The 22,861-nt window shown below is 37.3% G+C and overlaps 1 protein-coding gene across 1 annotated transcript in view; it reads right to left on the bottom strand.

Annotated features, from left to right (window-relative positions):
- Window positions 1–22,082, bottom strand: part of CYBB (cytochrome b-245 beta chain) — a 33,987-nt gene extending 11,905 nt beyond the window's left edge. Inside the window, exons 1-8 of the mRNA XM_001083654.5 lie at window positions 22,019–22,082; window positions 19,645–19,740; window positions 18,229–18,339; window positions 9,734–9,818; window positions 7,969–8,114; window positions 5,681–5,871; window positions 2,751–2,880; window positions 483–575 (exon numbers count right to left, since the gene is read on the bottom strand). Coding sequence (XP_001083654.1) covers window positions 483–575; window positions 2,751–2,880; window positions 5,681–5,871; window positions 7,969–8,114; window positions 9,734–9,818; window positions 18,229–18,339; window positions 19,645–19,740; window positions 22,019–22,063 — 897 coding nt within the window. The 5' untranslated portion in view covers window positions 22,064–22,082. The remainder of the gene's footprint in view (window positions 1–482; window positions 576–2,750; window positions 2,881–5,680; window positions 5,872–7,968; window positions 8,115–9,733; window positions 9,819–18,228; window positions 18,340–19,644; window positions 19,741–22,018) is intronic.
- Window positions 22,083–22,861: the final 779 nt, after the last annotated feature.

Raw genomic sequence — 22,861 nt, 5'->3', positions numbered from 1 at the left:
CTTTCATATTAGATTATTACATACACAGCAGAGAAAAGGTGGTAAAGATAACCTGAAAAACTAGCTCAGCCTCAATGAGACCTACCCTTAGATCTCTGGTTCTTTTGGCATCTGAAAATTTTAAGACTCAATTTATGCCCCTTTGAACTCACCTCTTTTTCTTTTCTGTTCTTAACTAACCAAATAATGTCTCTGTGTCCTTCCCCTACACACACACACACACACACACACACACACACACACAGTGGGTGAGGGAGATTCATGCACAGAAAGAACTTGGCTTCATTTTAACATCAAAAGTGGTAACTTGTAGTTTCCCCAGTTAAAGGTTCAAACATTTGATTATTGAGTGAAGTAACCTGAAATAAATTGTAGGTCTTCTCTCTGCTGTAACATCTGACCAATGATATAGAGGGGTTGGGAAGACTTGTCTATGATACAGTTAGACACTGGCCACTAGTAATTACTAAACCAATCAATACCTTGGTGATGACCACCTTCTGTTGAGATCGCCAAAACCGCACCAACCTCTCACAGAGATACAGAAACATGGGACCCACTATCCATTTCCAAGTCTGTAATCAGAGCAAACATGAAAATGACATACATTAACTGGTAATAGATAACAAAATATTCAGAGGGAGAAAAATTTGAGAAGCCAAGTTAATCTTTGTAGGCTTGCTTAAATATTTGACATTAGATAAATTCCATTGTTTCTTCTACAATGGAATATATGAAAATATCTGAGACTAAGATAATTTTGAGCCAGTAAAAGTAAACATTCTCCTTAGTCACATTAGGGAACTGTACTGACAATATAAAACTTTCCCAAGAGGAACTGTTCACAAGAATGGGATTTCCTCTCAGTGTTGCAACTACAGTTGCAGTAACCCTATAACAAAGCAAGGCTGGTTTCAGAATTAACATTTCTTTAAAGGATAACATTTCAGCAACACAATATTTTTAATGCAACATTGTGATTGCTTTCTCTTAGTTATGTAGTCAGAGTGACAAATTTGCAAGATGACAAATTTGGTGCAAGAGTTTGGCTGTTTCTCCAATATTCTGAGAAATTCTGGGAGTATGCAATGCACTTGCTGAATGGAGACAAACCCAGAGCTTTTTGGACTTCTTTAGATAGCTCTTGGGTCAGAACATGCAGAACATGTAGTGTTTCTGAACACTGGAATTACTCTGTAGCATTGTTGGCCGTGTAAAAACATTGAGGCCAAACAGATCCATCCTGAAACTCAGCCAGTTGGAAATCTAGTTTAATACCTAAACTAGCAAAGAATTTTAGACGGCAATATTATCTAAAAGATGACTTTCCGGAATGTATTCTAAGGGGGAAAAATAAGAGAGTGCTTCCCATAGTCTCACATATAATCTTTCTACTAAATTACTTTTATAGGAAACTTACTGTTGGAAATTGAGAGCACCTGAATCTCCCCATCTTCAGCCAAACTTGAAGAATATTTGCCCTAGATATAAACAATGTTCTGTTTTCGGCCTTTGTTTTAATGGGATAGATATTTAAAACAGTCTCAAATCATCCATCTGTTTCCTGAGTGCTACCATGGAGCCCCACTGAATGGAGCCAGATTTGGATATTGTTGCTGGTATACCTAGAAATTCTTTGAGATGGGTTTCTGTTAAGGCACTAGTACTCTGACTCCAGCTGTCATCGAGGAAATGTGCCTTCCCCTGCCCACAAGAGGATTGGCAATACAGTTCCCTTTTTATCCTTTCTACTGATGTCTGCATGTAGTGGAGCCAATTCACTGATATGTCTAGTTGCTTTCATTAATGGGAAAGGATGCTTAAAGATACTAAGTCCTCAGATAGTATGCTGTGTCTGGAGGAAGAGTGCTCCTATGCTAAGAAGAGTAGGAAAAAAGAAAGGAGAAAATAAAATGGAAAATTTGCCTTTATGTTATACTATGCTTGAGGAAAAAAAAAAAATCCTCTTCAGAAGCCCTGCACAAATGTTGATTTTTGCCTAGTTTTATACCAATGGCTAGCACAATAACCAACAAAGTATACTGTCTGCCAATGGGGGGAATGCTATGAAGATTACAAGGCCCACATCTTACTCTATGGAGCAGTGATATGAGAATACACAAAATGGAGCCCTCCAGAGCTCCCAATAGAAGAAAGAAAGTATTTCACCATGTATTTCTTTGGTCACCCTTGCCACATTTCTGCCCACCACATGATGCCATTGGATGTTGGTATGTACCTGGCTGTCCAGCCTCCTTTATGCTTCATAAACAGGAAACTCCTAATGCCTAAAGGTAGCCTTATGTACCACCTCATCAATTTCCTTTTCAAATCTGAAAGCTGTATAGAAAGTAGTATGTGCTGATATCTGAAGAGGCCCTTCACTCCTTATAAGTGATTTATTTGAGCTATCCAACTCAGCTCAAGATGGAATCCCAAGTGTCCCCCCAAAAATGGCGTCATCATGAAGAAAAGAGATGCAACTTCTTGAACCAAAACACCACTTCTAAAAAGACTATTTTTCCAAGTTTTATATCAGGATGTTAATAACAGAACAATGCAAAGCTTAGTTTCCAAGAAGCAAGTCTATCCAATAAACACAGCAGAGAAAAGTAGACACACGTTTTAGCTGTTCCATGACATTTGTAATGGACATCTATATAGATGTATAACATCTGTACATGTTTCTTAGACACAGGTTAAAGATTGTCAGTAATGAAACTGTAATAACAACAATGAATTGTACATACCATAGGAGGGTTTCCAGCAAACTGAGGGATTGGGCAGGCCTCTATTTTTCCCCATTCTGAGATTTTTTGTTCACAAACTTCTGGTCTATGCTTAACCAAACTCTCTGCGGTCTGCCCACGTACAATTCGTCTGGGAGAAAAATGTAAGTCCAGATCATTTAGTAATAGGAAATTAAATTGTTTTATTAAAAGATTCTGCATATATTTTAAGTGCTCTGATGTAGGCCCTGTACTTTTCACTTAAAAGTGATAGCTTATTGCTCCCTCTGAATAGATGAAAGGAAAGAAAATGTATAATACCCAGCAACAGAAAAAATGTATGTGCAATTACCAAAGGAATATTTACATGTAACATTATAGAGGGTAAGTCTTGGATCAAATTATCTTAAGGGAGAATTTGTACTTCTGTCTCAAGTATCATTTTCATTGACAAACAAACAAAAACAGAAAAATTGCAAATCTAACAGAGTGACTGCTGGTCCCTACAGTGCCTTTGTGCAAATTAGAAAAAGGTACTCTTCGTATGAGGATAGTCCTATAAGCAAAGGGCTCAATCATCAAAGTGTGGGCCAACTTTATCGTCCTTGGCCAGGCACCCACTATAGTAGACAACCAAGACAGTCATGCAGTAGCACTGAAGCTTATCAGAAGTGCCTTATTTGTGGGTTCGGAAATTATCTAAATCAAACCAAATTTTGAAACCAGTGTGAGATACTTAACTATATAGGGATTATAATATTCTCACAGACATCAACACTAATAGTGTGTACCTTAAAGTGCTCAGAGCCCATTCATTTCAATTCAATAAAAGTTGAGCAACTACCAAAACATAAGACAATTATTGGTGATAGAGAGAGGAAGGCACGACATTGAGTAGACTTCAAGGAACATAAATGACAGCATCTTCAGAATATGTAAGAAGAAAAGACACAGAAAACCCATTGTAAAGGTTTGTTTTGGAGACCTAAAATTTATTGTGTCATTTGGTGTATTATGAGAATGTTTTAATTCAAGTTCATTAACCACTCCTTCCTATCCTTAGGTCTTAGGGAAGAGAATTATCATGTATTGAGCACCTATCATGTGCCAGGCTTGGGGAAAGACATTTTACACAAATTATCTCAGTTAATCCTCATGACAAGCCTGAGAGGCAAGTATTATTGCCTCCATTTTACATGAGAATGTAAATCAGAATGATTTAGTAACTCAAAGCAGAATGTTTTGGTGAAAACAATTCTGTTTTGTGTCAGACAGACTTGGGTTCAAATCTCAGTTCTAACCCTTACTAGTTTGGTGGACTCAGGCAAATTATTGATCTTCTTCTGAGCCTCAGTTCCTTCAGTTGTAAAACAGATGTAATAGTACCTCATTAAAGGTTCATTATAATAAGCAATTTGCATGATATATAAAAAATGCCAGACACAAAGTAAGAGTCCAAAAAATAACTATTAAAGTTCAAAATGCCTAAGTTCCCATGGGAAGAAAATGACAGGAAAATAATCTGATTTTCTCCTTCTCTTCTCAATGCCAGGACCAGGAGTCCAGAAACCTGCATTTTAAAACCAATTCAGCTGCTACGGAGCCATGAGACTGTGAGAAATCACCTAACCAGTGTAAAGAGCAGATTCTCTTCAAGTGGAGAAGGAGATAAACATATCTCCTCTGTCTGCTTCAAAGGAAGACGAATATCTGTGAAACTATACAAACAGAAAGTGGTGGAATTACTAAATTGGAGAAGGGAAGAAATTATTTCTCTTCTCTAGGATTACCTGAAACACTGGATTATGACTAAGTCCCATTTAAAGATACTTGAGTGCTTTAAGAGAGTAAACAGATTCTTGGTCTACATTGATTTCTCCATGCTTACATGCTTACAAAGAATTTATCAGGGTCAGCAAGTAGTTTAAGAATGCAGTGCCTAATGCAGCTTTCCCCACTCTTCCCCTTTTTCACGCTCATGTCTTGGCCACCAACTGGGCTCTGGGCAGAGTGAGTCTTGAGCTTCTACTTTCTCCACCCCTAATTTCCTGGAGCCCTATACCCACCAGGATACTTCCCCAGGCCTGCCTTTGTGTGCAGGTGGTATGAAACAGTACAAAAAAGGAAACTTGGTATGAAGGAGGATTTCCAATCAGGCAAACTCTCCTAACCACATAGCCAGGAACTGTGTGACTCTAAGAGCACATTTATCACAGCCTGCTTTAGACTGCCTGGCTCCAATCTCAGCTGGGCCACTTACCAGAGGGGTGGCTTAGGTTGCATATTTTAACATTTTAGCTCCAGGTTTCTTGTCTACAATTACTATCCCCAAGAAATGGTGATAGTGAGAAATCTATACATTTTGGGGGTTAAAAGAAATATCTCATGTCAAACCCTTAGCACAGACCCTTAATAGAAGTTAGCTGTTACTTTCATTATATTAGAATGTTTGAAGGCAACACCCATATATTTTTCCTGCTTGTATTTCTTGCAGTGCCTGAGATAGGTCCTCATACATGGTAGGCAACAAATAAATGATTGTGGGCTTAAATCAAAACTTATTGAACTATAATAAACCTCTTCAACTGGTTAATCATTAACTCTTCTAGTTTGGAGGTTTGTTTAATTTACTAGTGATTAAACCACAGGGGACATCATTACAGATATTCCGGATCCTACCAGTGCTCTCAACATGTTTTATACATTTGCAAAGATACTCAGACTTTGGTGTATTTTTCAAGCTTGCTATACATAACTGCACTATGAATAGCAATTACATGGGTGCATGAAACAAAAATGCCAGTGTTGAGTGGTTTCTATCAAACTGACCTCTGCTATCCTCTCACATTCCCTTAGCAGACAGGCTAACTACACGCAGGCAAGGAGGTCACTGCATCATGCCTAGAAATTGAGGGACATGAAATCCTTGACTTCAGAGTTTAAACACTCACTCAACTCCATGGATGGCAAGGCCAATGAAGAAGATCACAAAGAGATGATGTGTGTACCAAAAAACTTCAAAGTAAGACCTCCGGATGGTTTTGGTGGAGGAAGTGATAATTAATATGAGGCACAGCGTGATGACAACTCCAGTGATACCTGCCACCCGGGTCACAGCCAGGTACAGGCCTCCTTCAGGGTTCTGTAAAATATAAACACACACACACACACACACACACATACACATTATTATAGGTTCTCAAATGCAGGACTATTATAAAGTGTCCAATGTATAGAACAATAGATATTTTCACCCCCTCTTTGAATAATCTTAATCATCCCTCACAGAGATATAGATTTGAAATAGATGTTTCTAAATTTTGAAACGCCTTACACGGTTCGGATGTCATAGGAAATGTGAATTGATATACTTAAATAGTTATTTCTAAGGGGGTAGAAAGTAAAGGAAATCAATCAACTGCAGGATGTCCTAAAAGTGTCTCAAAGCTCTTTCTCCCTTTGATTTTGAAAGGGTCACAGTGCTTAGTTTGAAAATATATTCTGGGAATGCCAAACATCATCAACTGTGTTCCCCAGAAGCAGATCCTGAGAGGAGACTTCATGGGCAAGTGACTTAGAAAACATGTGCTCCAAGAGAAACTGGTAAGAGAGTAGGGAATAGGATAGAAAAGATGAACAAGTCAAGCAAGGGGGTGAAATCAGGCAAAGTCTCACAAGGGATAGCTTCAGCCTGATCCTGCAGGGGAACTCTGGAGGGTAAGTTACAACTCAGAGTTTATCCTGTCTCCAGGCAAGGAAGCCAGGTTTCATAGTCTGCATCCACCAGTGACTGGCTAAGGGTTGCACAGGAACAGGCGTAACCATTCAGCCGCCCCCCACCAACCTTCCAGCATCTTTGAGTCTGTGAGCAAAGGGATGCCCCAGGGCAGTCCTCTGAGGAGGAAACACAGCTACAGGTTATTGAAAATGAAAACATTTAGAAGAGTGGGAGAGCATAGATACAGCAAAAGTGACCCAGGAACAATTGAACAGAGCATGATAGTGTAGACTTACCTAGTTATGTTCATGTTGCCACCCTCATATATCATTGGGCAAACAATGAATAATGTAAAAGAAAAATTACCCAATATATTGTAGAAAAAAATCTGGTTTTTTACGATGCTGTTTAATTCTGTCCCTAAGGATATCAGGCAAGTTTTTCTCATGTAAGTCTGAGGATAATAATTATTTTTTCCCAAAACTAAACACAAGGAAACATTTTTAGAATTCAGTGTATATTAATGTGATTTAGTCATCTTCCCAAGTCATTGGGTACATGAAGACTTGAAGCTTCTGTCTCTGAGTGTAGGAAGCTTCAACAACTGCTGGGATAGAAGAAGTTCTTACTTCTGGATACCCTCCTGGCTACCCCTAGAGAAATGCTGAGTTACTCCCAGTGCACCTATTCTTCTCAAGGAATGACAATTTGTGGACACAGGCCATCCTTCAGATGTTGTAGGTAAGAAAAGACAAAGGCATCACTGACAACTGTCAGCTGGTGGCTGGCCTTACACTAATACTTAGGACAGGATGTTCCCTACTTCGCATAAATAATTTCACAAAAACACCAACATCAGAGGAGGTCACTCTGTGACTGTGATGGATTGAGATAAAAACAAAATCACTCCAAAATCATGTCTGAGCCTAGACAATGACTACTGCTTCTTTGCCTATTATAGACTTAATCCTATTCTGTTCCCTCTGCCTCCTAGAAAAAATAATTAACATACCTTATCTGAGAACTACCCCCAATTCCTGACCATAACTGATCCAGAAAAAATCCTTGCATTCTTAAATCCTCCCCCAAACTATCTAACAGTATCCTAAATCCTAAATCCACTTTACATCCCTTTGAGATGCCCAGAGTTCCTCAAGGTGTGCGATTTCTTTTGCTGTAGCAAGTAATAAACCAAACCTTGTTCGACTAAGCATGTGTTCCCAGCTTTCTTTGGTGGGCATAGTCACAGGTAAGCCTGAGTTACTCCAGGATTCACATGCACACATTCTCATGGATGAGCTTAAAGACCTGAAAACATCTAGAGACCTCCACACATGGGGTGAGGAGTGTGGGAGACATTTTTTTCTATACTCCCATTATTGTAACCTACAGACTTGTCCCTCTGATGGTTAGCCAACTTTTTTTTTTTTTTCTGGCAAAGTAGAGGTCTTCACTCACTGAAATCTAGTGCTCAATTGTAATGGCCTAGAGAATATCTGAATCAGATAATGAGAGGCTTACCTTGATTCTATCTCGAGCAAAATTGAGATAACTTTCATTTTGCCTGTCTCCAAGTGCAGAGAGTGCTACTGAATAAGCATCAGAATTGCCGACTCGGGCATTCACACACCATTCCACATTAAATAGATGTGCAATGGTGTGAATCGCTGAAAAGGGCAGAGAAGAGAAATAAAGAGAGTGAAGGGTATGCACAAATTTATTGAAAGCTGGGTTTCTGGGACAGCCTCTAACTCTATGATAAGCCACAGGGAGACAAAGGGAGGCCCAGGACACTTATAAACAAGAACTGGGTCTCCAGAACCAAGGAGACAAGGCAATTCTAGCTCCTTTCTAGTTGTGTAATTGTGGGAAAATGACTTAACTCTCTGGTCTTGGTTTCCTAATTTGTAAGATGAAGATGTTGAGCTATATGCTCCTAAAGACCCAACCAATTTATAAGATTCTACACAATAGCCTTAGTTTCTGAAGGTGTTTAGATATGCTCTCATTATCTCTCTCCGTAATATATTTGGGCTCAAATAAGAAAACCCTCATGTAATGAATGCCTAACTGCTGGCCCATTAACCTGACTCTGAAATTACCTCCAGAGAGAGATGACAAATTTGATTGAATTGATACAAACCTATGGCCATAAGGTATGAATCTCTCTCTCTTAAAAATTGCATTATTTATTAATAAACACTTACATAGGGCTTACTAGATGCCAAGTACTGTTATAAGTACTTCACAATGACTTAATCCTTACATTGATCCAGTGATGTAGGTACTAATAATATCGGCTCATCTTGTGGATGAGGAAACTGGGACATAGACTGCTTTAAAACCTTGCTCAAGGTCATCAAACTAGGAAGCAGCAGAGTTAAGAATCAAATCCAGTACATTTGGCACGCAAATATGTGCTCTTAATCCGTACACTATGCCAGTTTCTAACAGGATTTTATCATATATTTCTTTTGAACTATTTATTTTCCACTGCTCAAAAAGCCTGCTAGATCTACTAGTAGAAGAGAAGCTCAGTTAAATGCCTATAACCAAAGCCTATTTTACTCAGGCTAGGAATAGACTCTTTAAGGGCAGAGTACAAGTCTGCTTTATCACTGTTCTTATCTATTCTCTGGCACATGAATTATTTGTTGAGTGAATTAGTGGAATTAGATAAGGGTCCCAGATACAGTCCTTCTTGCACTGACACTACCACCCTAATAATTTTAATAATAATGTATAATATCTATATACACACATATATATCCATTGTATGGATACATGTAATAACAATAACAATAGTAATAATAATAATGAAGGTATTTAGCTGATAATGACAGTCTTGAGGGATTCTCATTTGATGGGCTGTGGCTCATGTAAGTTTACTGCAAAAAGTCCACAAATTCACATGTGCAACCAAGAACATTTTTTGGAATAAATACGTTTTCATACGTGAATTAACATTTTTGACACTAGAAAGAATAGGAAAGGGTTAGGACACTAGGATTGACTTTTCTGATGGCATATTTTCATTTTTATAGGAAAATCCTGAAATAAAAATGCTTTAAAACCTAAAGGAATAAATCCTAATATTGAAGTGGCAGAAAGTGTGGTAAATATTTTGAGCACAACTCATTAAAAAAAGAGCACAACTCATTAAAAAAAATACAACATATCCAACCACCACTTAATCTAACTATAAAAACTGATTGATCTCTTATATAAAAAGGTATCTATGAATAGAGGGAACCCTCTGGTTCCAAGTTTTCTTTAATAAACTTACCAGTGTGAAGTGCAATCATCCATGCCACCATTTTATGAAAGGTGAGATTCCTGTCCAGTTGTCTTCGAACTCTTGTTGAGCAGCACTTTGGATTAAGGGGGAAAGAATGGAATAGCAATTGTTAACAAGAAAGCTTACTGTATGCCAAACATTTGATACATATTATCTCATTTAATTTTCATGACCACCCTACAAACTATATCATTATATCTATTTGATAAATGAGGAAACTGAGGCTCAGAGAGATGCAGTCATCTTCCTCAGGTCAAACAGCCAGTATGTGACATGGCTGGCTTAACTAGTATGTTTTCTGTTCTCATACTGGTGACATAAAGTCTCCTCTGGAATCCATCGCTTAACTGTATAAAAATATAAACTTGTACAGAAAACATATCTAGCTACATAGTTTCTAGTTCTGATTAATTTACTCATTAAACAAAGGATGTAGAAATTAATAAAGGACAGGACTGTCTTCACATACCTGATAGTCAAGTGGGGACACAGACAAGTGAACAGTTCTATAACAAGTGAATAGTTTTCAAACAACACTGTTCTAGGACATACACACTATGAGAGGAGAAAGAAGGGTACACCTGCCCGTGTAGGTGAACAACATCACAAGGGAGATCATTGACCAAATACTAATAGCCAAAATAACAGTAGCTAACATTTACCAAGAGCTTTTGCAACTGTTTTACATGCATTGACTAATTTAATTCTTACATGAATCTTTAATGTAATTGATGGAATATTTAATTTAATCTTTAATGTAAGAATCAAATTAACTCTTTAATTCTTACATTACAATAATGGTACAAGGGAGGTACCATTATTATTACTACATAACAGATAAGAAAACAAAGGGATAGAGAATTTACTTGGCCTTAGGTCACACAGCTAATAAGTTGCAGAGCTGGGATTTAAACTCAGGCCATCTGATACTAGAGTTTATATCAACATTCTGATATTTCATACTTTACATGATTTTCTTTGGCATTAAAAATACTATGGTACTCAGTATTTTAGTGTATTTGACAAACCTACATGTTAGAAAATGTGAATTTGAATCTCAATTCATGCCAATGTTCAAAGAAAGAAAAAAAAAACTGATTTATGGTTGAATTAGAGCTTTGCTCTCGTGAAAACTGGCCAATGTCTTGCTCTGGTTGCTTTGTTCCATAGTCTAAATGCACTGTCACAGAGATTCAGGGAACTTTAAGAACAACAGGGTGAAGTACCAAAGAAAATTTATATATTTAAAATATTTGGTTCTAAATGTTGTATTCAATTTAAATATAGGGGTGTTTAATATTTGGCTTACTTATTTTTAATAAAATACTCTGATTTTGTAGAAAATATAATTGCATAGAAAATTGTGCTTACTCCACCATCTGTCTCTCAGTTAGCCATAACTAGGGAGGGCAGGAAGTTTAAACCATGAGGTCAGATTCTTGGAATTACAGAAATAGTAATAAGGAAGACACTGAGGATTCCAGAAAAAGGAAAAATAAAAAAAATTATGCTTTATTGAATTCCTTCTGTGAACTAGGTAGTTTACCCATAATCATTACTCATTTAATGCAACAAGGTAAGTCTTAATGTCCTCATTCTACTGATAAGAAAACTAAAGCTAAAATTGCACATTGGCTGGGATCCAAGTCTATTTGTCTTATAAAAGGTTAATGCCCTTTTCTCCCAAACCAAATGCAGGAATATAGTTACTATTACTCTAAGTGCCTAAAAGCCTATGATGAGAATTTAAGTGTAAGTATTCTATTCAGAAGGTGATCATCGAAAACGAGGGTAGAAATGAGTCTGGGAAAGAAATTAATGAAGAGTGTATTATCATATCAGCTACCATGATCATATCATATCATTGGGCTCAATCACACCAGGGAATTCTGGGAGACTGTGTAGCACTTATCTTACAGGTTTATTTATTTATTTATTTGTTTTGTTTGTTTTGTTCTTTGGTTTTTACCCAATGGGTTAAGAAGCTTGGGTGCTCAGCCACCAACTGCCATCCATGATTGGCTGAGGGCTGCTCTGAGGGATGCTCTCAGGACATCAATCCCCTGGGATTTCAGGCTTGCCCCAGGAGAAAGCTAAAAGAAAATCCCCAGGCAGAGAGTGAATGATGCTTGCAAAGGGCAGTTGTCGCATGGATTGCAAGTGCCAATGCTTAGGGAATATGGTGGGGCACCAATGGCATCAGTTACAATTAAATGTTCACCAGTGGAGCTGAGCAATGACTCAGACTCTCAAAACAATGGTTTCCTATTTGAAATAAAAACTTGTAAAATAAAATTTTTCAAACTTAATGTTTTTGAAATAAAAATTTACTTATAAAATATATGTTACTGATCTGTTGGTGAAAAGCTGACCATTTTTGTTTTCTTATATAGCCGCCTTGTCTTTTGTGTTCATTTCAAGTGCTGAAAGTTATTTTCTACTTTGTATTCCTTAAAATTTTGAGGAAATGACTTTTTCCTGTTTCCCAATTGCCATGATCCTCTATAGTCTTTCTTTCTTTCTTTTCTTTCTTTCTTTCCTTTCTTTCTTTCTTTCTTTCTTTCTTTCCTTTCCTTTCTTTCTTTCTTTCTTTCTCCTTCTTTCTTTCTTGCTTTCTTTTTTATTCTCCTCAAATTTCAACTTAATTTCCTCTATACTTTCTGAGAGTCCTTGTGGTAGACAGAATTCTAGAATGACCCCCAGTGACTTATATAATCTCCTCACCTTGAGTTTGGACCTGTGAAAATGATGAGACATCACTCCATGATTTTGTTACATTGTATGGCAAAAGGGATTTTGCAGAGGTAATGTCCCAAGTTGACTTTAATAGGGAGATTATCTGGGCTGACAAACCCAATCATATGAACTCTTTAAATCTGGGTTTAGAAGTCAGAGATGGAGGAAGTTAGAGATTTGAAGCACTGCTGCTACCTGGAAGGTGGAGGAGGGCATGTGATAGGGAATGCAGGAGCATCTAGGATCTGAGTGGCCCCTAGATGATCACCAGCAAGGAAACAGGGACCTTTAGTGCTACATCTGTAATGAACTGAATTCTGCCAACAAGAATGAGCTTGGAAGAGGGTTTTTACTCAGAGTTTCCAGGCGGGAATTCAGCCCAGAAAACACCTTGATTTCAGTCTTGTAATACTCTGAGCAGAGAACCCAACCACTGGGTGCTGGACTTGTGACCTACAGAACTGTAAACTAATAAACGGGGGTTGTTTTAAGTTATTGTGGTAATTTGTTCCACAATAGATGATTGATACAGTCCTTACAGGAGTGGTGAAACTAGGTTGGAGTCCAAAGAACCAGAGAATGAGAATTAGTAGGGGTGGAGAGCAGTATTGAATTACATTTCAGAGCAAGTTTTGTCTTCAGGTATACATGTGTTGGGTCCCAGTCCTCCCACCTAACCGTGTGACATTGAACAACGTACTCAGTCTCCAGTTTCCTCCCCTGTATAATTATCATAGTTAGTCCCTCAAATCCCTACTGCATATATTCATTGACAGGTATTTAATAAATATTTGACATTATTTAGTATCATTATTTAAGTTTTCAGTTAGAATGGCTGCATTCCCCAGCTAGCAGGTAAGCTTCCTGTGTGAAGAACAGTATGTCATGTACTTTAAAAAATATTTTAATCTGTATTTGGCTGGATAAATGAAGTACATTTGCATTGCCCTGCAACTGGAGATGATTATACTAAACCTATAGAGACGTATTTACCCCCATATCTATATTTGTCACACACTGTTCTCTTCTATTTGTTGACAAATCCTTTTGAAATTTTTGTGGAAAATTCGCTGGCTCCTGCGTGCCGAATTTAAAGCAAAAGAATATGGTTTTGTTGTGGAACATACACTGTCTGCATATTCCTATCCTTATCATCGTCATCATCACCATGGATCATAAAAAATGTAAAATAATATATGCTGATGCCCCCTGATAGATTTAACTGTAGATCCTTAGAGAAAAATTAACTGAAAGCCAGAACAGTGGAGAGATGTGATTGGGAAATAATTGTTCATTCAATGATACCCTGTTTCATCTTAACAAGTAATTTTTAAAAAGTGGTTAACGTAAAATGCATACATTATATTGAAAGGAAAAAGTGAGATTACTAGTCACTAATGGATCAGTGGAGTGGGTCCAACCATCAGGGCACAAATCCCTAATTTTTCCCACCTACCCTCTTTGGTGTGGTCAGGAATGGCAAACAAATCCAAAAAGAAGCCACAAGTCATGCTGATGCTGAGCTTTTAAGAATATCATTTCCTCACCACTTCCTTAAAAAAGGAGGCGAGACATCCAGTTGGTGGCATAGGAAGGAAGGACTTTACTGTCTGTGACTGCCCATAATTTTTTGTTCCCCATCATCATGCAGATTGCATTTATATGCTTTGAGTTACTTCTAAATTATTGCCAGCCACTTCCCAATTATCCAGGTTGCCATCGTGCCCCATAGCTTCCTTACTAACTTACTTTACTTTCTGCCATTGACTTCCAAAGGGAAGTTTCTCTGTTACTGTCACCTGAAGCCTTGCCCAATTTCAATAAACTATGATTCTAATGCAAGGGAGATTATTGAGTCACTTCAGCAGATTTCTATGCTCTATTGAAACTGAGTAAGAAAAAAAATATTTCAAGAAAATGAGAAGTGGAACTAAAAGGAAGTACATATTTTATGGGGTGTAACGCGTTACAGAAACTCAAAAGCTCTATTTTTTGTACACTTGATCTCACCACATGCACCATTAATGTGTCTGATTTAGATATTTATATGCAATTGGGAGAAATTTCAAAATCCAGCTTTGAATCTACAGAACTCAGGCAAATAGTTGACAGTAATATCCGCACCTGCTGGCAGTAGAATATGTGATAAATATGAATAACACTACCTTATTTGCATAGCACTGTTTATAATTTGGAAATTCCATGTTTATTCTCTGCCTCTTCTGTAACACTTTAAGTTCCTTAAGCTCATGGCCTATCTATACCTTACTCTTTACTCACCACATGTCCCCAGTGCTTAGCTCATAGATGGCACTCAACAAATATTTATTGACTGACAACTCACTAATTGACAGATTTAAACAATTTAATATACTTTTAGACCAGCATATGCCTTCTTACATTTATGTTAGTTGACCTGTTTTTCAACTAAAAGAAAAAAAACTATGAGACAGAAAGCCCAAGAGACTAGTGCTAGACCACATGATTAGAGATAGAGGCACACTGAGTGCCTCTGACTTCCAGACTATATAAGGTAACAGATAAAACCTCACCCTCTCACCTTCCTGTTTCTTTCTGATCTTAAGACTAGGACTGCCATCCAGATAGAAATTAGTTTCTGCATGGCAAGTTGGGGGTTATTAAGGCTTCCTCAGAGATTTTTGTATGCTGAGTTTCACCCTTTCTCCATTTTTCTCAACAAAGCAGTCTGAGAGCTTTTACCCCTACCTTTCCTGGAATGGTACAGTGGGCAACCCTGGGGCTTTCTTTCTCTAGGTAACCAGAAAGATTACAAAGCAAAGTTTTGATGATTGAGACCTCTAGAAACTGAATGCAAGTTTGTGGCTATTTTGCTTATATAGTGTCCTACTATCAAGTCCTTGTATTTGTAACATCCTTGTAATTTCTAGTCTAGGTTACTTGGCATGCTCAAACACTCATATATATAATGGCTTTCTAAGATCATAATACTGTAACAGCACAATTTCAAGAAGTTTCAGCAGCAAGATTTAAAGTGAATGGTCTCTGGGGACACAATGACCTGGGTTTGAATGCCAACACTTCCATTTAATTTTGTTCTCACTTTACTGGTTTGATGTGCAGATTTCATGAGGTGAATTCCATTGAGCTTCAATGAGTGGCAGCTGTATTATATCCAACATTAGTCACAGCACACTCACTCATTTTAATCCCAATCAGAGAAGAAGTTTTATTTGAAAAGTTCACATTTCAGGTTAGGAATTCCAGAAGAAAGTACATGCTTGATCTATAAAAGAATGTTGCTTGCTGATAGTTTTAAAACATATTCTTTTTATATAAAGATCTATCTAGCTATACAGCCAAGCTTCTCTGCAATTTGAAGGGCAGTCTCATTTCATCCCTGTCTTTAGAGACTCTCGTGCAGATCTTCCCTCCTGGGTCACAGGAGGCATAAAAACTGGCATTACAACATGTGCTGCTCATGGGACATGGTGCTCAACAACAGTGCAATTTGGACTTGTGGAGTAACCAAGATTTCTTAACAGGCCATCTTGGTGAGAAGTTGCCTGTTTCTCAGGCTTTACTTCCTCTAAATAGAAACTATTCTAATGGGGGTAGGGAGAATAAAAATGAATTGTGTCTCCTTAGAAACAAGGAACTCGCCAGGCAGGTGACTCATGCCTGTAATCCCCACATGTATGGAAGTCAAGGAGGGAGGATCACTTGAACCCAGGAGTTCCAGGCTGCAGTGAGCTGTGATTGTACCACTGCACTCCAGCCTGGGTGATAGAGAACCCAACTCAAAAATAAGCTATAGTACATGGGCTTCATTTAGCAAATGTTCACTGGGCAAGTACGATATATTAAAAATTATACTTTACAATAGGTGGTTCATTAATAAAACTTTCAATTGAGTGTAATTTTACCTCTGTGATTTCTTAAATTTAGAAGATTTTTTGGAAATCCTTGTAATCAATGTCTAATACCAAGTACTGTTGTTAGTTTTTGGTTTTGGTTAGCTGTCAGTTTGCAAGACAACATTGTGTGGCATAGAATTTATGGCTTAAGAAAAGGAACCTCATCAAGAATTTTTCAGAGAAAGATATCACAACTCTTTCTGGAACATCTTAAATTGGTTCTCAACAGTTCTTTTTTTTTTCTGAGGGAGTGAAGGTGTTACAGTTATTTCTGCCAATTTTTACTTTAGATTTGTGAGAGCCCAATTTTTGGCAGTTGGTTTAAGATGAAATGATATTTTGTAAATAGTTAAATCATAAAATAAAAGTTAAATTGTAGCCTCTAGTCCTGTATTAGTAAATTAAATGTTATATGTTCTCAAAGAAAAAAAAATTATCTGGATCGCCATGAATTTAGTATAACTAGGAAAAATGAGGCAGAGTTCAAGGCAAGTTATGCTTGTTATTACAGTTTAGTTCACTGCCTCCTTCAAATATTCTGTAATTGCCAAATTAAACATGAACTCCTCAACTATACATATGCAGTTCTAGTTTACCAGCAAAATCCTACCTCTTTTCTCCAGGCTTATGTCAGGCATATGCCCTGTACAATCCCTACATTCCCACAAAAGTAGTTTACTTTCTGCTCTCCTCCATAAATGATCTCTACTTAATAAGTATTTTTTTTTCAAAAAGCTTACTATACCTTTTATTTTAAAAAAAACCCAGAAGCTACCAGTCATTAATGAACCATGGAATTGGTCCCACCAGGACATCAATCCCTACTTTTTCCCAGCTGCCCTCTTTGGTGTGATCACAGGTGGCAAAAAAATAGTTACAATAATAATACAAAGAGAAGCCAAGGCTGTGCCAATTCTTGGCCTTCAAGAATACGATTTCCTCACTATTTCCTATGCTTCTGTCCATGTCATCTCCTCCACATAGAATGCCTTTCTCTCTCATTTACACCTCTTAGAAGCTTATTAATTTTTATATGCTCATCTCTAAAGTCACCTTCTCTAAAATGTCCTTCTTCATTCCCTGGCCCACCTGACACAACTTCTCTCTTGCTTCCCCATAGTATTTTATTTGTAAAGCTTTGTGGGACCCATCATATTTTGCTTTGTATAATATTTATTTGAGTACACTTGTAGATTTTAAGTTCCTTGTTTGTCATCTTTGTATAATAATACTAATAAAAATTTGTATACCATTTTATGGGTTACAGAGATTCTTCCTACTTATTTTTCCCCCTTCTAGCACAGTACATTCAGTGGCTTACTAAATTGTTGAAGAGTCAAAGGAATTGTGGACATTTAGAAAGCTCTATACTCCACAGTTTCATGAAGCCAACACTTCTTGGTCACATCCATTGTAGTGTGACTCTGTCCATTGACTCCATGTCCTTGGGATATTATCCACAGAAGATATTTCCTCTGACTTAAATTTTTTTGAATGACACTGAAAGATTAACTCCCAAATATCACATGTTAACTTCCTAATGCTCTGTACATATGCATATCTATCATATATATATATGTGTGTGTAGATGTGTACATGTGTGCTACTTCATTGCTATTGTTGAGGTATAGGTGGTTTTGTGTGTTTTTTCAAAATTTGTTTTCCAAATAGTTGTCTTAGGGAGCTCCATCCACAAATAGTACAGAAATATAGTAGATAATGGCTTGGCTCATGAATATTCTACAGAAGCTGGAATCCTCACAAACCATTCATTTGTTTTTACCTTAAAAAGGGCATTTTGCTTGATGGCCTTTGAAAATTAGAGGAACTTAGTAAAACATTTTCTCTTACCGCACTGGAACCCCTGAGGAAGGACAGCAGATTTCGACAGACCGGCAAGAGAATCAGCATGCAGTTGAAATTCAGGCAGGCTGCAGGGGCCCTGGCCAGTGCCAGTGCTGACTAGAAGAGGCGGGAAAGGGAGCAGAGTGACTTTTTTGAGCACAGAATGTGCCCTGTCCCCAATTCCCCAAGGTTCTCACCATGAGGCCACACACCAGAGACACCAAGTGATCTGGACAGGAAGGTCCTTCAGAGCCAATGGTTTTCCTTTAGGGCTAGCTAGGACCATTTGTTTTCATCTGAAATTGACCTTTTGCCCTAATTCAACATTTTATTACCAAAATGTTCAAACATAAAGAGAAGTTGAAAGAAATGTACAATAAATACCTGTTTATTTATCTCCCAGATTATACCTTTTATGCTTGCTTTATCACATATCTATCTATCTATTCCTGTATCCATCCATCAACTCATCTAATTTTTGATGCATTTCAAAGTAAGTTAGAGACATCAGTTCACTTTCCCCTTAACACTTAAGGTGCATATCATTAACTAGAGTTAAGTATCAAGACTTTTAAAGATTTTAAATATTTTCTTAGTACTTAGATTGATCTTAACAGTATCTTAAACTGGTATGGTATAATGCTTTGGCAGTATAATTATTATCTTTGTAATGTCTAAAGAAGTTGCATATTTTGGAGGGAGAAAGCATTAATGTGAAAAAGCTAACAGCAATTATAATAATCTAGCATAATTACATGCTAAAATTATTTATATATGATTTATAATACATATAATAATTAATATTAAGCAATTAATTAATAGTTTCAGCATGATGTAACAAATGTTTTCTAGAGGCAAGAGGCCTGACAGTTCAAGGAAACTCAGAATACTAAAGGACCCAAGGAAACTGAAGGGCCTTCACTCTACTGGCCTAATCAACAGATGTGGCCCTTGAGCAAGTTCCTCGAGTCTCAATATGTAGAGAAAGGTTGATTTTCTGAAGATCATTTTATAACATGTGATTAGGAGCAGAGCTCTTCATGCAAAAACGTAGTAGGAATTACATGACTTAGAAAATATGGAAAGTCCCACTTGTCCCACATGTGTCACTCCTGGATGGATTGCTCCAACCTGGCCTTCCGTTTCAGAGTTAGTATTAGATTTCTCCTTTAAGCTAAACAATGGCACATGGTTCTTGGTTGGGGAGGGATGCCACTGGGCCCCTCTGCCCCACTTTTGTTGGTCTCAGACTGGAAGGCTTTAAGTGATTCTTGCCCAGGAAGTTGCAATGGAGGGAGTGAGGCTGATGGTACTGTGGGTTGGTCAGAATATTTATTTAAAATACTAACAGGAAGATGAACAAGAACGTCTGATGAGAAATGTGAACCAGCCAATATTGCATGGGATGGAATTTATACTTACCCCAAGAAGTTTTCTTGTGTAAAAGAACTTAACTGGAACATCATAAACCCGGTAATACCAGACAAAGAGGAAGACGTTCAACCCCAGCCAAACCAGCTGCACAAGCAGAAAAAAATTGCATGAAGTTTTCGCATTTCAACAGTAGATTCCACCCAAGACTGGAGCCAGATAAGGGTCAGGACTTCCCCAAGTGCAACTTTGACAAAGGTAGTAACAAAGCTGGATATAACCAGCTTAGAGCCAGCTGTTTCCTCAATGGTGTCACTACACTTGTCTATAATCAAAATCTCTCCACCCTGTGTTATTCTCCATTATTGTTTTATGATTTGGCCAGTATACCAAATTACCAGTCTTACATTCCCCCTCCCTTTTTTTCCTCCTCTGTTTTGCTTAACCTTAGATAGGTAGCTGATAGCAGGCCACTCTACTTAAAATAAGAAGGGAATGTATTACTATTGCTTTCCCTCCACCAGTATGACACTGCGTTCTGTTCTCACAGGTGCTAATCACCTCCCTCTACCACACAATAATCCAGTTAGTGAATTCTCATCAGCTAAAATGCCAAGCCTTGCATTTTCCTTGATTAGTTTTACCTAATGCTTCAAGGAGAGAATATTGAGCATAGTGAGGGGCATGGGATTTACAACAAAAACAGCTTTCTAGATCATGACAGTTCATTTTATCCTAAGCACTGACTGGATCAAGTGGTGACCCTATCCAATTCTCTATCTTCAGCTCCATAGTGATCTTTTCTCAAGTATGCTTTGAAGCTATTAAATACCATAGACACTTGATAATATTCTCTCTTTACAAAGAAAAAGGTGCTAAAGCAACTTTCCAATTTCCTGATCTTGTCATTCTTTCTTTACTCTGACTTTCCAAGCTATGTTTTCACTTTCAAGTGCATGAGTATATAATTTAGAAGGAGATCATTTCCTGGAAAAATTGCGGTGAGAGCTAAAAGTATAATTTGAACTTACTTTCTATAGAAATTATTTGCTCTTAAAAAATGGTGATAAGAAGTTAAGTTTACAGCTTCGAATGCTCAGAAGAATGATCTATTGCAGTAAAATGTTGGTTTGGCATAAAAAAATTTTATAACAAAATATTTGTTGTTTTTATTTTATTTTTGCCACTAATTTCTTTCTATATTTAAAACTCAAAGACTCATTATTTTTCATGATAAATTTTTACAAAAGTTCCATTCTTATTCCATTCATAATTGTTCTTTTTAACATCTGTGTAATGCTTCTATTGGTTATTTAGAAAGGCTATTTAAAAATCACATTTCTGGGCCAGGGGCAGTGGCTCACGCCTGTAATCCCAGCACTTTGGGAGGCCGAGGCCGGCAGATCACGAGGTCAGGAGATCGAGACCATCCTGGCTAACACAGTGAAACCCCGTCTCTACCAAAAATACAAAAAACTTAGCCGGGGGTGGTGGCGGGCACCTGTAGTCCCAGCTACTCGGGAGGCTGAGGCAGGAGAATGGCGTGAACCCGGGAGGCAGAGCTTGCAGTGAGCCGAGATTGCACCACTGCACTCCAGCCTGGGTGACAGAGCGAGACTCAGTCTCAAAAAAAAAAAAAAAAAAAATCACATTTCTATCTACCCAGTTTGTCCGTTATTGCTTTGCCGATAACACCATTTTAGGAGAATAGTTGATTTTCTTCATTTTAAAAAGTACAGAAATCATTGCATCCATTTGTAAATTAGCTATATCTTTACTTACATAAATTGTTTCTCAAGATATATTATATTGATTTATGTATATACAATTATATATAAATATACATACTACATATTTATGAATCTAGACTTATTTCAATTCTGTTCTTTTGAATTTTTATAAATCTTGTAAATAACTCAAGTTTACATCTCTGAGAAAAGAAGTTACCTGTTTTTTAAAAGAAGTTTGAGAAATTTTATTATATTTAGTGTAATTACTGAAATAAAGGCCAACTTCCCATACATAAGTCAATCTTATATTTTTAATTTAGAAAATGGTATAAAATTTCAATCTGTCATTTTAAAGGTAGTATAAACACATAGATATTGTGCGTCTCGGTAAACATTACTAAACAACTCAGAATCAGAGATCATTAGCATGAATAATTTCTACTCCTGCGAAATGCCGGCTAAGTTAGGCCTCCTAGGAATTCAGAAGTAAGCTAGAAGTGAGCCCACAGATATGTTCTTTCCATTAAGGAATTTGGAAGAATGGACTCAGTCTGTTTACAGATAGATATATGTTCACATAGTAAATCAGTTTCAACACAATTTCTCAAATGAACAAAAAAGCTTTGGTCTATTTTAGTTCCGAGATAACCCGAAGAAGTCAGAAAATTTATAACTTATCTCTTGTTGGTACTTACAATGACAAAAATGGAGAGCCCCTCATTCACAGCCCAGTTCCCCATGGTGGCAGATGTTGAATGTGTTGTGTTTGCCTTTCTTCTATACTGTGCTTCTTCTTCCAATGAGGAAATGAAAACAGCAACCCTGGGGCAATCGGTTTCCTTTTCTTTTATCAGAAATTGGCTAATAATCATTGGTCAACTGAAAAGCTTGCATCCATAACAAACTTAAATCTTTAAACCTCAACAACTACAAAAAAAAAGGGTCTATAATGATCCAGTCACAATTAAACATAGTGGAAAATGAAACCAATTTCTACAACTAAGAGATAAATAACTGCATTTTAAGGGATGTATTTTACACAGTGAAATAACTTTTTAACTAATCAGCTATTTGCTCGCAATTTTTAAGTCACTCAAGTAAACATGACTTGATGCTGGGTAAAACATTAAACAGGTGTGATTTTGAAAGGCTGGAACAGCATTTATAGCCTTGTTGAGAAAAGTAGTAACAATTGTAATGGTTGATATTTACAAGACGCTTACTATGTGCCGATTTTATGTGCTATATATGTCTCTATATATGTGTGTGTGTATGTTCATATATAGACATTATATATATATATATTTATATATATAATTTAAAACATACATATATAAATACAGATGTTTTGGCCAATGGTTGAACCACATGTATGACAGTGGTCCCATAAGATTATAAAGGTGTTGGCCAGGCACAGTGCCTCACGCCTGTAATCCCAGCACTTTGAGAGGCTGAGGGGGACGGATCACTTGAGGTCAGGAGTTTGGGACCAACCTGGCCAACATGGTGAAACCCCATCTCTACTAAAAATACAAAAA

The sequence above is a fragment of the Macaca mulatta genome, chromosome X (assembly GCF_049350105.2).
Source record: "Macaca mulatta isolate MMU2019108-1 chromosome X, T2T-MMU8v2.0, whole genome shotgun sequence".
Classification (NCBI taxonomy): Eukaryota; Metazoa; Chordata; class Mammalia; order Primates; family Cercopithecidae; genus Macaca; species Macaca mulatta.
The sequence above is the reverse complement of the archived record's forward strand: the minus strand, read 5'-3'. Positions and strand labels throughout refer to the sequence as shown.